Source organism: Sturnus vulgaris, chromosome 10 (genome assembly GCF_052056855.1).
Source record: "Sturnus vulgaris isolate bStuVul1 chromosome 10, bStuVul1.hap1, whole genome shotgun sequence".
NCBI lineage: Eukaryota > Metazoa > Chordata > Aves > Passeriformes > Sturnidae > Sturnus > Sturnus vulgaris.
In genome coordinates this window covers 6,162,396-6,179,177 of record NC_142252.1, presented here as the reverse complement: position 1 = coordinate 6,179,177, position 16,782 = coordinate 6,162,396, and the positions used below count along the sequence as shown (strand labels likewise).

The following is a 16,782-nucleotide window of genomic DNA, read 5'->3' as shown; positions in this document are numbered from 1 at the left end:
TGTCTCTGGAGGCAAGATTCAATACAGATCCTGCATCTGGATTTTGCTACCTCAGCTTGGATACAACAATGGCTTTTGTTAGATGCAAGATTTTTCTCCACTCTGAGGGGTGTTCTCATTTTCAAAACAAAATCTACACCAGAGAGAGATCTTATTGAAGTAGTCTCAGAAATATATCTGGTGTTAATTCAGGGCCACAGTGTTGAGGTATTTACTTGTACTTGAATCTGCTTTATCCAGTAATTTCTCAGAAGTACATGTGTCATTTATTTCTGTACCTCTTCTGAGGGCTCAGTGGTGATCTCGCCCTTCCAGTTCAGACTAGGAGCCTTGGTTAAAACACCTCTCTTTTCCCAGGATACCTGACAAAGGGAATTTAAACTGAGCATTTACATGCCTGGTTTTGAGCCTGTGTCTGTAGTACTCACAGGTGGCTTTTCTCATTGCTTTCATTAACAAGGTGGCTTTGGATATGTGCATTTCAAATCCATCTCTTACTTCCTTTCCCTTCATCCCTGCAGCGTTTAATGCCTCTCTTTCAATTACATGTTGACAAAAACTGAGTGTAAATGGGGCTTGCATTAGTTTCTGTGGAGGGCATCAGTTTGCATTCAAGCTTTTATTTAGCAGTCCTTGTAGCTAGGTGAAGTGCTTACTGTCTCCCAGACAGAATAAGTGCATTGATTATATATCTCAAAAGAGTCAATTTACTTCTAATTCTTTCTCATTTTAATAAATAGTGATCACATGTCTCTTTTGAGCTCAGTAGAACTTGAACATTTCATATGCTGACAATATTCTTGCTGTTACAGGCAGCTTTGCACATACTTAAAAATTCATTGAGGGAGATACTCTTTTGATCCTAAGTGCAAATGTTATCCAAAAAACTTCACAGAGATTGTACCATTATTTTATGCTTTCCAGCTTGCATTTCTGTGCAAGTCCTTAATTGAATATTTGCAAGAGGCAGTTGCACTCTACCTCGCCCTTTGCTTCAGCCCTCTGGCCCCACCCCTTTTAAGAGGTGATCCCTTTGAAAGCATGGGGAAAGCTGGGCTTGCAGGGCTGTCTTCTCCCAGCTCTCTGCCAGAAATGAGATCCCTTTCCTCTGCAGTAAAATTCTGTCTGTACTGTAATATGTGACCGAAAATGTCGACTTTGTGTTCTTTACTGAAAGCATTAATAGAAAATCAGCTGACAGTAAACTTGAGTAAACGGTGCCGTGCGGATATTGTCTAAAATTTAATCTTTGAGTTGCTTGTGTGTTGTTTTCTTTAACATAATTCCTCACAATAGCTTCATTGTTCTGTGGAAAACAGTAGATTTTGCTTTTGTTTGCCTCACAGTAGGGAGAAGGAACAGAATACGGAAGTAAGAAATCTGATGTTATTTTCCTCAGGGTTTTTTTTGTTTCTGTTTCACAAGTGGCTTAAATTCAGAGCAAATGTTCAGTAGGTGAGTCCTGACAGGTAGTGTCTATACCACCTGATTAAAACAGGTGAAGAACATAGAGAAAATTTACATTAAGTAATTTAGACTCAAAGGGAAAATGTTGTAACTCATAAAATTTTGAAGCAAGAGGCCGTTATGGTGATTTGCTAAATCTGGCTGTACAAATTTGGTGATGTGAGCTGAAGAGCTGACTACGTACACAGTTTCTTATAAAAGTATGAAAATGAAAATACAGAAAATGAATGTTAATGTGGCAAATGTATTTTTAATAACTTACTCTCTTAAAAAGATCATTAGTTAAGATCATCACCAGTTATTCTCAATGCCTGTGTCGTGTAAGACTCATATGGGGATCAACATGAACTGGTACTCCAGCACTGGGGGTTCACCACTGACTTGGGGTGACCACTACTTACCTTGACATGGCAGTGGCTTTTAAATAGTCCCTCAACAACTACTGATAAATAAAATTATATGTACCTGACTGGATAAAGTCCTGAGCAACCTGGTTGATTTTCCTAGCTGACCCTGCCTTGACCTCTGGAGATGCCTTCCAGCCTGGCTCCTCCCATGATCTTTTTGTGTATAAATGTGTGTGAGGGTGTAACCATGTAATGTTTATGGATTGTTTATAAAGAAGTGCTGGGTGATTTCAGATGTAGCTATAATAAACTTTCCCTCTGCTGGTTTTCTTTGCCCAGTCTGCCACTAAGAAACCACGGAAGTCTCCAGCGGACAAGGGGCGTTCCGACGCTGGAGCTCGAGGAGCGAGTCGTGGGAGAGCCAATGGCCACCCCCAGCAGAATGGAGAAGGGGACCCTGTCACTTTGTTTGAGGTGGTTAAGCTGGGAAAGAGTGCTATGCAGGTAAAATGGCTACTTGTGTTCTTCCTCACAATTTAGTGTATCCTGACTGGAGTCCAGTCTAAGCTGTGCTTTTGTAATCAGTAATATTTTCTCATGGCTGCCTCTGTCCAACAGACTGTGTACAATAAGGTACAGGACTGAGTGGGTTCTGACTGAGGGCTGTCATGTGTCCTGCTGAAGAACAAGAGACCTGGCAGAAAGTCATGTGTTTCAAATTCTCTGTTATTTTGTTCATTACTCCTAAGTTAAAAATATATGTTGATATTAAGCAGTTCATTAAAGTATATCCTGTAGCAAGCTTTATATGGGCAAGAAGCGTATGAAAATAGTGACAAATACAAGCCTTTTTTGTTCACTTGTTTTTTCAAGAATACCTGCTCACACAAGCAGTTTGGAGCCCTTTGCACTGGAACTTGCATTCCCACTGTCCCCATCAGGACAGCAGGTGAAGGCTAAACTATTTGCCTAGACTTCCAATGAGTCTTGAGGGAAAACATTGACACATCCTGGAGGCAAATTTTTCATTGTAAAATAAATTAAGATCGTCCTAGTTGCCTCTAGAAATGTTTCTTACCCTCTTATGTTTTGATCAGGTCAGAGGTCTTTACAGGATGTGTGAGGCCAGGTGAGTCACACCTCAAGACCCTGCAGAGCATTGATTTTGACAGTGCTGTGTGGTTTTAATAAGCTGCTGTGCTGCAGCTCTTGGTTTTGATACTCTAAGGAGAAACAATGGGCCCAAAACACTCTTCAGCCCATGCAGTCCAAAGCCAACAGTCATTCCTGCTCTGAAGGATTGTTTAAGCATTTACTTTGCATTTCAACAACACAGGACTTAGGCAGTATCAGTTAGTTTGTTTTGATGCTGACTAACATGAGAAAAGTACAGATTAGGAAAATTAGGTCTTAAGTCCCATTCTCAATATTACTTTTAGTGTAGCTAAAAGCTAAGCCTCTTTAAGTCCCAGAGGAATTAAAAATTACAAATGAGTGAAAGTTGTTGAAAATCTGTCTCTAATCTGTGGAAAGTCTGAGATGTAATTTTAAAGATGTAATACACAGGAAGGAAATGAGAATTTTTGTTCTTCATAGTTTCTATGTTTACGCTTATTTAGGATTGACCCTTCTTATCTAGTAGGTGAAGACAGAACAAATTTACTCCTAACAAAGCTACAGATTCCTTATGCCTTTTTTTTCTTACAACAGAGCTTCCAACTTTGTTTGGTTTTCAGCACTTTTTCAAATTTTGTTTTTGGCAGGAATTGAGGAAACATCTGGAGTCTATTTTCTGGTTTTACTGTGGTACAGAACATACAATATACTTGATGTAGTATAGTTGACTTAGAGTTATTGATATTTGCAGAAGCCAAATGGAAAGGAATGGGCTTTGATATTTGATGACTCCGTGTGTATGTGGAATTGACTTTTGATACATTTTATCTATTTCAAAAGACATGCTGACACAAGTCTGCTGTAGATTAAATGCAAAAAAATAAGTTGTCTGCATGTTTGTATTAAGAAACCTTTGGAATTCAGATACAAAGAAATTGTTTTGAGAAGTGGAGTGTATGTATATGTAGGTGGATGTGTGTCTGTATATTCCCATATACCTGTATCCACAAATCACCTGTGCATAGACACTCAAATGCTTAACATGTGCCCAGCCTGTAGGTAGGAGAAAAAGTACCCAGCACCAGATAAGCAAGGGAGAGATTATACACAAATAGTAAAGGGGTAGGCAAGAGTATTTGAAGGCCTGGAGTGCAAACAGGCATAAATGACTTGAGCCCTGGTTTCAGGAGTGTGCATGGCTTGGGCACCTTTGAACAATTCTCTGTTGCTAAAAATATTCTAAAGAATTAAAGGCACCCTATAGTAGGAAAGAGAATGCAATTAAAATATGATTTAATATTTTTTTAACTTGCACTTTTGGACAGTCATCTCATATGAAACCAGGGTTCTGTCAACCAAACTTATTAGTGCCTTTATACTTGTATTTTCCATAATAGCTTAGGGATTTTGATGTAACGATTAGGAATGCTTGGCATTTTTGTTTTTCATAGTTTTGATGCAGGTTTTTTTGTTCAATTTTAACAATTTTGTCAATGTTGCAGTTTTCAAACAAGTGGCATATATTTGCATTCGGCCAAACATATTCTCATTATTTAGTTCTTTCCCTGTAATATGCACATACTTTTTTTTCTAGTGCTCCTAAGTTTACTTCCAGCATGGAAAGCCAGGAAAATTCAATTAATACATTCTGAGATTACATGGAAATCATGTCATGTGCTTTCGTTTCTGATCTATCTGCTCCTGCTGTGTTCTCTCAGAATTTTTTTTTAGTTGTTAGATTTTTCTGGCTTTGTGATGCCAATTCATAAAAGTCTGTTGCTGAATTCAATTTTCACTTCTTCTAAGCTTCTCTATTTTGGTTTTCACAGCAGGATTCATTTATTACTTCTCTTCAAGCTTACTGCTGCTTGCTTCTTCCAGGGAAATAAAATCAGTTTAAGTTTTTGTATTTCAACTATAACTCCAGGACTGCTCTTTGCATAAAATCTTTGCCTCTGTGACGAGGTGCTGCTTATGTCTTGCTGGAACTCTGTAAATCTATTTGATGCCCATGTTAAGTTGGTATCAGATGGTTGTCAGTGTTTTTCATTTGCTCTGTAACCTTTTGTACAGTTAGTGCTTCAGAAGCTGTTCTGTCAGCAGCTCTCTGTGTATGAAGTGTGACGTGACCTTCTGCTCGTGCTTTCTGCAGGTACATTTTCAAGTGTTACTTCTTTAAAACTATATATAGAACTTCTTCAGTGGTTTTTGTTTTTGTAGTCAAACATTATACTCTTCTGCTTTTTGTCATTTATCTCTTCCATATATTTATATTTTAGTTATATCATTTTATGGTGACAGCTATATCCTGTACATTTCCCTACTCTGAACTTCCATAGACAGAAGTGTGTCAGCATTTCTTGTGCTCAGCTGTCCAGTGGTGGAAATGAAGGCTTGGGTGAGCCTCTGCTCTTCCAGCTGAGCTTTTAGGTAGCTAAAATCTTCAGACATCTCTGACCCTGCTGTAAAGATCACAGGGAGCTAAAGAACTTTACTTCTGAGATCAGATTTTGTTTAGGACTCAGACCACAAATTTCTCATGAGTTAGTTATGACCAGTTACCTGTAATGAAGTTTGTACTACTGGGGTCAAACCAAGCATAAAAGTGTTCTGCTTTCGTGTCTGCAAAGTGGTTTTGTTCTCCCAGAACATCAGAGGGAATAGATCATCAGTAATTCTGGAAGGCATTCAGTACCAAAACATGAACAGATCTGTGCCTTGATGACTCTGTAATATTCCATGCATTACCAGTCACCCTTCATTGGTGTTAGCAGTTCACTACAGAGTAGAGGCTGATTTTGAGGAAAAAACTTTTAAAAATTGCCACCTCTGCTTATGCTCAGCTAATAAAAGATGATCTTGTGTTGATTAGACATAGTTCAGGATAAATATGGCTCCATTATATGCCAGCAAATATTTTAAGATAAGTATCCAAGTTAGTGTGTTGTAATGGTATTTTTCATTGTGCCACCAGTTCTTCCTTGTCTCTCCAGAAATCGAGGATGCACAGGGTTCCTCATTGTTCTTACCTGCACATCTTGGGACACGGGGATTTGTGTCCTTTAAGGTCCCCTCCCTGTCCAAGTAAAGCTGTATTTATAGCACTGCTTACCCTGCCTTGAGAAGGCCATGTCTGGCAGTAGGTCACACTTACTCCTGATTAGTGACTATATGTCCATATTTACCTTGTGCAGGAGGAATTACATGTGCTTTTACATAGATCCTTGAGATTAAGAACATCAGAGTAGCTATAACTGGATTGCACCAAAAATCCAACAGCCTATCTCTGACAGTGGTAGTTAAGAGAGGCAATAAGGTGGCAAAAAATGAATTTTGGATATTCTCCCTGCCTCTGAGTGTTTGCAGCTCAGGGCCACTGTGGTGTCTGTATTCTCAGTGGCCTTAATGGCTCCCTCTTCTCTGAGTTTCTTTTCTCCCTTTAGAAGTGTTTTTTGCCAGATCACATTGTGTCTCCCTCAGCTATTTCTGAAAACGAAGGTCTTTGAAGATTGAAGATGTACAGACATGGATTAAATGCTACCCATGCTTTTTGTGTTCAAGGCATGTTTTAGTTTAATCGTTGTTTATTGTATTTTGACTGCTGTATCCTCCACCTTGAAGGATGGGTGATAACTTAGGGTCTCCCAGATTGTCCCAGAAACTCCTTAGGAGTTTGAGTATGCAGTCTCTAAAGTTTACTGGGAAAATGACTGCATCTAATATTAATATTTAAACTAGTATTTTCATTTTACTAGGCAGATTTCTTCTGTGACCTAATCTTGCTTTGGTTTTGATTGTATGGTACTGAATTAAAAGAAAAAAAATCAAAACTAGGTACACGTTCTTATAGTTGTTACACTGGGAACAATTTAGCCACCAAATGAAGCATTAATTAATTAGAGGAGTATCCCTTAATACCAAATGAATTTTTCTGCAGTCCTCACACAAGGCTTCTTTTCCCTTGTGATTTAATAATCTGTGAGATGATTTTGCTGTTAATGTGAACACAAGTGGCAGTAGTACAGTGTCTGAAGGCATTTGTACCTGAAAATACTCATTATACTTGAAGGCAGACAAGTCTTTTGCTCTCTAGAATGTTGATGCTTTTTGAAGTGTCTGGGGTGATCTGTGAACCCTTTACAAACTGTACTAGCAAAGGAATGCAAATCACATGTTTTAATAAATTGATGGGTCTCTTACTGGAATAACTCCATTTTGTTTCAGCACTCCTCTAAATGTCTTTTCATTCTGGTGTCCAATGTTTTATGAGCAGTTTTGATGCTTTGTAGCATCATTCATGCCTGTGATTGGCTCAGCTTAAACAGACACAGCCCTTTGGAAATGGTGTAACATGTGAACTGTGAGAGATGAGCATCTGCAGAAGTTCTGTACCACCTTAGAAAATCTTGCTGAGAGCTTTGTATGGTGCTCCCACGTTTCCTGAGCACTCAGGTGAAGAGCAGCTGCTCTGAGCATTGTGGATCTGCTGGGCAAGAGTGCCCAGCCTCGGGACTTCCAGTGATTTTATTCCATTTGAAAGCAGAATTTTCCCAGTACCTTTTATGCACTCATTGTAGTGCCAGTTAAACTTTACCATTCTAAGATTCTTCAGAGAGAATATTTTTTTTCCTTTTGGTAGCGTTTTTTTCTCCCACATGGTTCAGTGTAACATGTTACATTGATTTCCTTGTGTAATGATATTTAATATCCAGTCTACTGCATAGAAATATGTATTTACACAAAATGCCAAACAAATAATCCTGTAGGGAGAGTATAAATCCCTTAGTTTTATTGGGAAGAAATACTTCTAGAATTGTATTCCTTTCCTCTCTGTGCTTCAGAAAATAAAAAGTTATGTAGGTAGACACTGCAGAAAATAAATGTTCTTATCTTTGCTTACTGTTATCTAAAGTGAGATTTTGGGGTTTTTTTTAAAGAAAATAATTTTGGCTTATCAGGAAGTGCATGATGGGTGTTAGCAAGGTTTGAACTCTTTCATAATTTAAAATTACGATCCTTAGAGGAAAAGAATAAAGTGCACGTCCTCAAGCTGCAGTTCATTTTTATTATCCTTATTTAGGTTTTCACTGGGTGTATAATAGACTTAGTGCCTGCAGTTTGGACTGCATTCCACTCATCCTGCCCAATCTAAATTGCATGTATTTTCACACATTAGGCACTACCTTCTCCCCAGTAGCCATCTGTGTGATTTCTTCAGTTTTCACAAAATTTATCCTTAAAAGCCTTATATTCTTTTTTTAAAAAAACCCAACCTGAACAGATTCATTTAAAAAAAAATTATGCAGAGTGTTTTATGTCTCTCACTACTTGCCTTTTATTCCCTGGGTCCTTATTTTTAGTGTATTAAGTTCTTCTCACTAGCTGTTAAAGTATATTTTCTGCTTTTCTATTTGAGTTGCTCTTTATACAGGTTATTGAAATATTTAATTTCACTCTACATGCCTTTTTTAGTCAGTTTCAAATTTCATTTGAGTGACTTTGAGTTTTTGGCAGAAGTTAGTGTAAGCTTTGATTTTTGGATTTTTTCCTACTTTGATGTAAACACATTGCACACCCATTCTAGAGTAATTTTTTTCTTTCATATTCGCTGTAAATGAAGCATGTCCATGATGAGTTGTATGAAATGGGAAATTATTTAAAGTTCTTTATACTTGATTTGCCTTGGTTTACATTTGACTCAGATCTTCCATTTTTACATGCACTTTGTATATGGTGTCATTTGTTTTCCCTTTTGTTTGTAGCACTGTTGCCAGATTGTTACTTAATTGAAATTGTGAAATAGCTTTTTTTGAAATCAACTTTCATTAATATTTAGTGAGACTGTGCTAATTTACACAAGCTGGCAAGGTGTCCTCTGCAGTCAGTGCCTCTGGTTCCTCCAGGATTAATGCTCCTCAATTCTCTTGCACTGAAGGAATATGAAATTGATCCATAGCTGCAAAGCCTAGAGGAGGTAATAAGATCTCTAGCTTCATTATTTCATTCATTGCATCTGACTTGCTTTTACTGGCAACCCTAAGCTGCTGTTCCTCTTCAGTACCATAAAATGCTTTGGTTTATCTTTTAGCAGACTTTGAGATGTGAAGGTCGATATTTCTGCAAGTTGATTGATTTAAAGTTGTTTATTCAGATGTGGATCTATTCTGCTACTTGCTTGACTTCATTTAGGCTTCTTATTTCTGTAGGGTTGCTTACCTGGCATATTCTTCAAATTATACTCTGTGGTAGTTCTTAAAACAGACTCATCAGAGTTCAATTCTGTGAGATTCTCTTGAAAACTGTTGCAGGTTTTGGAAATCTTTGTACTGACTCTATTTGTACCATACATCATCTGCCATTTACAGGAAATCATTATTTTTTACTCAGTTCTCATAAGAATAGAAGCAATTTCATAATAAAAAAGAAAGGTTGAGTCTCACTTTGGTAATGTACCTGTGTGGATTTGTTGACTGGCCCAGAGGTGTGGTGCATGGATGTGGCTCTGTGTGTGTGTGTGTGTGTGTGTGTGTGTGTGTGTGTGTGTGTGTGCCTGTGTGTCTAGGGGTGTCCTGACAGCAGGGAGTGGAGGAGGGCTGTTGGTGTTACTGGAGTCATTTGGAGGTTTTTTCTGTGTTATTGAGCTTATTGCTAAGGGAGCCTTTTCCTTGTGTGTGTGCCTTGAAGTTGGTGAATCCCAAAAGCTGCCCCTAGGCAGGCTGCAGCACATGTCCTGCAGCTCCTGTGTCTCCCCAGAGTGCTGAATTTATCATATATTTCATGCCCAGCATGTAAGTGCTGTTTCCATATGGTAAATCCATGCTCCCCACTGCATCTGAAGGTAAAAACATCTGGTACCACTGGAGAAGCTCATTGCAATCTATTGCTGCCTTCTTTCCTAGTGTTCTGTGACAGCAAGCAGGGAGACTTGTGGGGATGAATTCTGGGGGATGGAGCCTGCTTGTAGCTACCTCCTTTCCAAAAGGGCCACCTGGTCCTTCCCTCCTGCCACCACGTGTGCCTTCAAGGTGTTAATGGTCTGTGCTTGGGACAGGTGACAGGGACGGGCAAGAACAGGAGGTCTCTGGGCGAGGTGATCAAACGTGGGTCATTTCCCTGAGTTTGCTCTTGGATTATGTATAAAAAGAGGGTTTGCTGTAACCTGAGGCCTGTTGGTTAGAAATCCTTGTTTTTAATAGGAGTCCTTCTCTCTATGCATGTTTATGCAAAATAATTCCATTTCTGGCAAGGTTTGCATGTTGTACCATTTGCTACACTGCTGCCTGTGGTTTGATTCCTTTTTTGCTTGTATTCAATCTGTTTTCCTGGTATTTGGATTACTACTGTTTTGTCTTGGTTCAGTTGATACTTGTCTCTCTTTTGGGTCTGATGTGTGTAATTTTTATTTATTCATCTAGTGTTTTCAGGTTTTATAGCTCTTTTCTGTTACATCAAAAGTCAACAGTTTGATTAAGTTCCAACTGTTGTAGCATATGTAGTCTGGCTTCATTATCTCCTGTTGCCATAAACTGTAATCTCTAACAAAATTAGGCAGCCAGCATGCCAAGTGTGCATGAGGGGCTGAGTGTGTGGCTCTGTGGATGTTATTTTGGGGCAGTGATTTTTAGGGCTGAGTGAATGCAGTTGATGTGGCTGTGTGCTGATGCTGGCTGGTCAGGTGCTGTATGTGACTTGTCAGTGGGGGCTCTCTTGGGGTAAACACAAACCTTGTGCAGCAGGAGCCCTCTCAGCTCTCCACACTACCTGTTCAGAGCAAGGAGTGACACTGACAGCTCCCTGAACACTGAGTGTGTGGTGTGTCACACACAGTGTGAGTGCCAAGGCCCTGAGGAGCTTGTGCATGCCAGCTTAGATCACAAATTCAGATTTTACTTACAGCTTTGTCAGTTCTCTGGGAGGTCAAGACAGTCTTTGCCTGCTATCCCTCTGAGAACCTTTGCTCTGATTTTTCTGCTTTTCTTATCTGCTGCTGCCACTGAAGAATCTACGTTGCCTCAAGTCTGGTCCCCAAGTCTGGAGTTGAGCCACTTACCTTTATTTTTTCTGTAAATTGCACAGTAGTTCTGGGTTGAAAGTGCAAGTGCTACACTGGTAGGACAGAGTGGGCCCCCAGTGCCCAAGGACACAGTGTGTCCCACACAATTCTTTTTGAATGAGAGACAAAAAATAGAAGTGAGACGAGCTGCTTTGATGCTGCAGTTTGAGATAGTGCTGCAAAAATAATTTAAATAATTGTATAAAAGAAGCAGAAGCAAAATGTAAAGGTATTCCTTCACATTTCTTCTTTTGGCTCCCCCTTTCTTTAATTCCAGAAGTATTCCCTGGCAGTGTTTATAGCACAGTCCATGAAGGCTGAAGGGGCAGTGTGCTGTAGCAACAAACAGGAGGATGACTGAACATGGGAGGGAATTTCTTGGGCCAGCCTTACTTCCACAGGGAGTGTTTTTTGTGAAACTTGGCTATGGATAATGAACAGATGCTGAGAAACTAGTTATTAACACTCAGGAAAAGCAGCTGAGATTTCCCGGGCTTAAAGAAGAATATAGTAGACTTCAGAAACTCTCAAGACATGTGTGACAAGAGTGGGCAAGGATAAAGATGCAGAATTATTTCTGGGAAAGCCACATGGTGCAGAGTAGGATTATTCTGCCTGGAAAGGGGTGACCAGATGGAAGCATGGAAAATGCAAACAGGGGCTTGGGGTTTGTTTTTTCTTGTTTCATAAGAATTGGGTCACATCAAATGGATCTAACAATTGGCAAGTTTAAAACACAATTGTTCTTTTATTTTGCAGTGAGTAATTAACCCTTGCACAGTGCTGCAAGATCATGTAGATATAAAACTGGTTTAGACAGACACATCCATGAGAGAAGAAATTCACTGCAGTCTTAAAAGTCTGGGACAGGAACTCAGAAGTATCAATGTATTCTTGCCCTTTTCTTATGCCATGTATAAGCTCTGTTGGGCAGGTGAACCTGTTGTCTGACCCAGCACAGCTGCTATTTTCTTTAGTGGAAAAAATAGCTCTGGCAATTGCATATTGTTCTGATATCTACAGTAATAGAGCTGTTCAAACAAATCTTGTAAATTGGTAGTACACCAACAGCCTGGTCATTAAGCTCTGTCAATATTTGGTGTAGTAAATACTTTTTACATTTGGCTACATTTGGTTTATGTGCCCTAGAGAATTTTGCTGATTGATTGAAATGATTGATACTTCCAAGAACAGGTCTGAATTGATGCTGAAATAACAGTGACATAACATTCTAGATAACTAGTTTTGTGCTGCTGCTTCTTCAACTTGAGTCAAGCTTAATTAGAGGCCAAGATTTGCTTTCTAATTTCTTCTAAGTAGCAGATGGACCCCTTTTTAAGGTTGCTTCTCCTACTGGGTGGGGGGGGGGGGGGTGCATGTGCATGTGTGTTGGGAGGCAAAACCTGTGAAAACTGAGTTTCCTGGCAAATTGGATGTTTAGAGATTCATGCTGGTTGTTGGATAACATGAGAGTTCTGCTAGTCTGCTCGTGGCTCAAGGGTGAGTGTAGTGATGTGTGTTAAACATGGAGTGCCTTGGCTCAGTCCTGAGTTCTGTGTGTCTCTGGTACATACACGACTGGTTTGCTGCATCCTGTCCTCACACACCTGCCATGGGCCTGCTGGTAGTCTGGGAATTTGCACTTGGGTAAACTGGAACCTGCAGAGAGATTTTTGAAGATCCTCATTACAGCTACTAATTCAGAAAAAGGCAGATTTTTCTAAGAGAACAAATTGTATGGATTTTTTTGTTTTTCCTATTGATTCCTTTTCAGCATGGTAGAAGCCAGTTGTGTGGGCATGATGGGGTGTTTGTATGTGTGTGTGATTTTTTAAACTTAATTTAATAGAAATAATATCTGATTACATTAAATATACACAATTCTTTACCTATAGTGTTTATGTAGCTGAGGAGCTTGGAATGTCAGAGATGATAAAAATATCTCCTGGCTAACTGTTGTTCTGTGGGCAGTTATAAACTGAGTTTCCTATCCTGTGATCCAGGTAGCTTACAAACACCCTAAGTCCAACTTCTGTGTATTATTTTATTTACTATGTATCCCTCATGATATTTTGTTTTCCTGAACTATTTACAGTGTTCATGAGTGACTGATGTACTAGTTAGGTCTTTATAAATACTGAGATATTCACTGTGCAGTATAAAATCAGTATTTATCCCAAAGTATTTCTGTTCATCAGTTTTCTGGGATTATATGTTGGCCATTCTGAATGGAGTAACAGTGTTTTTTTTTCAATACAGTTTTAAAACTAAAAATACTCTAAGTAGTTTTGAGGCATTACAGTAATTTCAATTTGAACTCGTGTTTATACAATATAATGCCAGAAAATGGTCCATGTAGTTCTGCTCCCTAACAATATTTGTTCTGTCTCCACTTTGAGAGAAGGTGCATAGATTTCTAAGCTTGTACATATGTATAATTAAGCAAAATAATTGCTCAATTATAAAATTATATTCTGAAAAGAATAAGTAATTTGCCTTTAATAAAACACTTTTTAAGAGTCTCTGATAAGTTATTCTTTTTTTCTTGACAGTCTGTGGTGGACGACTGGATTGAATCATATAAACAAGACAGGGACATAGCACTTCTGGATTTAATCAACTTCTTTATCCAGTGTTCAGGATGTCGAGGTACAGAACATGGGAAACAAGTTGTATGAAATAAATCTGACCTGTAAACGTGTGTTAATGCAAATGCTGGTAAAGATGGGGAAGACTTGGATTGGTGTTCCTTGTGTGCATGGTTTGTATAGAAATATTGTCTGCATTCCAGAATACATTGATTTAAAGCTTGTTTGTCAAGGGCTACCCATTTTCTTTCTCACTTTCCTGTCATCATGCTAAAGTGTACAGATCCTCACAGAGACACTCTACTCGTCAGCAGCAGGACACAAAAGATCTGGTACTCCAGGTAGGCGTATCTTTATTTCCCCTTTCTGTTTCTTCCCAATTTTTTAATTGCAAAAATTAGTAGGTAACTATACCTTAACTTTGATAATTTTTCTTTCTTTTTAGGAAATTTTGGTTTTTTCACTGAAGAGGAAGGAGTCAGTCTTCCGTTCAATTAGCAAGAAGGATTTCATGTGGATGAAGCTCCAGTGTTATTTGTTCCTCTGTGATACTTTATCACATCAGCAGCCAGTGCCCTTCCTTTTATACCCTACTTAAGCAGTCTCCATTACCAGACGTGCAGCAGTCAGCCATTCCAGCATTCTCTTGCCACACTGTGCCTTCTAATGAATTTTTCATGTGTTGTCTTTTTTCAGTTAACTCAGCCTTGAAGAGAGACAGAGCTCCACTCTCTCTGTAGTGCCCAGAACCAAACTATTTACTATTTTCGGATGCTTCCTGGAATTTACTTTGAATAGAGTTGGAAACAACCCACAATTCAGAAATTCTTTTTCTTCATTTTGTATCTGATGTGGGAATACACTTTTAGGGATCAAACGGTCTAGGTAGAAGTCCCTTGTCTTCCTTCTTAAGTATTAGATGAAGTCCTGAGTAGTTAAAAGCATCAGAGAAAAGAAATAGGAACCATCAGAAGCTTCAGCAACCCTTTTTCATAGCTGAAGGAAATAAACTTATTTCGTGGATGACAGGAAAGACTAAAGCTCTGGGAGCATTCTGTGAAAGGGCTGAAGGTTAGGGCTTAGGTTACCAGCCTGTGTCAATGTCTGCACTGTTCACACAGAACCCCTGAAACATTTTTAGTTGTGTTTGGCAGCTTATGTGGAAGTAGTTGTATTCTGTGTGCCTTTTTTTTTAACTGTCACCTGAAGGTGTATATGAAAAAAAGCAATTTCACAAGCTTATTTGTGAGAATTTGGGCAGCATTAAACCAAAGGCATCCTTGGCCATATGTTTATATTCTTGCTGATGCAAGCTTTTGGTGAAGGCATGTCATAAATTTCCTCATTTCCCTGCTGCTCTCTAATTTACTCTGCCTTTCTTTTTCTTCATTAGAGAAAGCAGCACTCTGATAAGATTCCTGTTTTTTAAACCACTTGTTGGTGAGTGGTGCAGGCTGAATGCCCACTGTCAGCCATATGCTGCTGGAGCAAATGCTTCCCAGAAAAGCTTTCTGTTACTGGCTGGGAGGCAGCAGCACTGCGAGTGCCTGATGTCATTGACTTACTTGGCTTTTCTTTCAATGGTGACTTTTCATTTTCCCTGCTCTGTATCCCAGGGCTATCTCTTCTGAGCTTCTTTCAGTGCCTTCTGGTCCCAAACAGCAATGGTAGGAGAAAGGAAGCAAAAATTACTTATCCCCAAGTCTGTAGTGTGTTTGGGAGATTTATTTCTGTGCTGAAATTTTTGCAGTGCCTGTAGTAACAGCTGTAGAACAGGGTTAAAATCCTGGCAAACAGTGCAGTTCTTTCCAGTTTCCAGTAATATACTTGTTTTCTAGAATAAATAAGAGCTTATCAGAAGAGAGTGATTTTATTGGTAGTCCACTTAGGTAAAATACATACCAAGCTGTCCTTAATGGAAATGAGAAATAGGAGGTTGTTCTTTATTTTGTGAGGAAGACCAAAATTCTTTTTCATTGGAAGAACATATATTATGACATTTTTATTTCCCTTTAGAGACTTCATTGACATTCTTGCTCATTTCTGTTTCCGATAAATAACCACCCCTTGTGTATCTCAACAACAGCTTTATCTTCCTTAATTTTCTTCTTTTCAGTTTGCTCCACTAGCATTGTCTTGGATTCTCCAGCCTCCTTTCCCAAAGTTGGATCTAAATGCTGACTGATAATATATCTAAGTTTGTGATCCTTAACTGAAGGGAGGAGAATAACTAACTTGGGACAAAGTTTCTCAGGAAATTGTGACGTTAGATTTATAAATCTAACATTTCAGTAGTGCTTGGAATCACTTGATATCTAAATATATGTAAAGTACATTTAGCTTGATGTATCTTTCAGAAGTTTTGAGCAGGTGGAAGAGTGTGTGTCCATTTACTGGCTTTAATTAGAAATTGAGGCACCAAACTGTTTTATTTAGCAACACTATTGACCCTGAAGAAATACCCTTCTGTTTAGAGAAACATTGATTTCTATGTATTTATCCCATTCTCTTGGGCAGCACAGATGCTTAAATGACCTTCTTGGCATCTTCCAGCTTTGCTTGTAGGTGTTGCTGAAATGAGAAGTCATCTCTTGTAAATATGAGTATTTACAAGCAGGAGTATTAAGTAAATTGTAATACTAACAGTTGTTAAATTAGTGGCTTTTGCAGGTGAATGTAAAATCTGTGCAGTTTAAAATTCAATAAATATGCACCAAATATTCAAGCATGTCTGTCCTTTGTCAACTCTTCAATTTAATGTATGTCCATTAAAAACATAGGAGATCAGGTTTTAGTGTGACTCCAGTAATCTTTCTGTGTTTTAGAGTGCTACTTGGTATAAATGAGAAGTTTCTCGTATTGAGCTGTCAAAACATCTCAGTTCAATAAGCAGATTTGCATGGCAGTTGGTCACTTGCCATGTCATCTTTCCTCTAGTTTGCCTGCTCAATCTGTACATATGTTGCCTTTGCTGGTTTTGATTGCAATGAAGTGAAATTGTTATGTAAAGAATTTTTCTTTATCTTGCTTTTTTCCTTTGAGAATACAAAAAGGTCCCTGCCTTTCACAGCTTGTATTTGTAATCCTTTCCATTGTGTTTTGTTGAATTTCTGTGGCAGAAAAACAGTTAACAAGACCTGATACATTCACAGATTCACTTTTTGTTTCTGACCCTTTTAAAATGTGTTGCTTCTAGAGGCAGGATCTTGTA

The 16,782-nt window shown here is 38.7% G+C and overlaps 1 protein-coding gene across 4 annotated transcripts in view; it reads left to right on the top strand.

Annotated features, from left to right (window-relative positions):
* STAG1 (STAG1 cohesin complex component) overlaps positions 1-16,782 on the top strand; it is a 164,337-nt gene that overhangs the window by 53,303 nt on the left and 94,252 nt on the right. For all 4 annotated transcript variants that reach the window (XM_088170640.1, XM_088170639.1, XM_088170637.1 and 1 more), the window contains 2 exons: positions 2,154-2,318; positions 13,536-13,632. In XM_088170640.1, the coding sequence (XP_088026766.1) occupies positions 2,154-2,318; positions 13,536-13,632 (262 nt within the window). The remainder of the gene's footprint in view (positions 1-2,153; positions 2,319-13,535; positions 13,633-16,782) is intronic.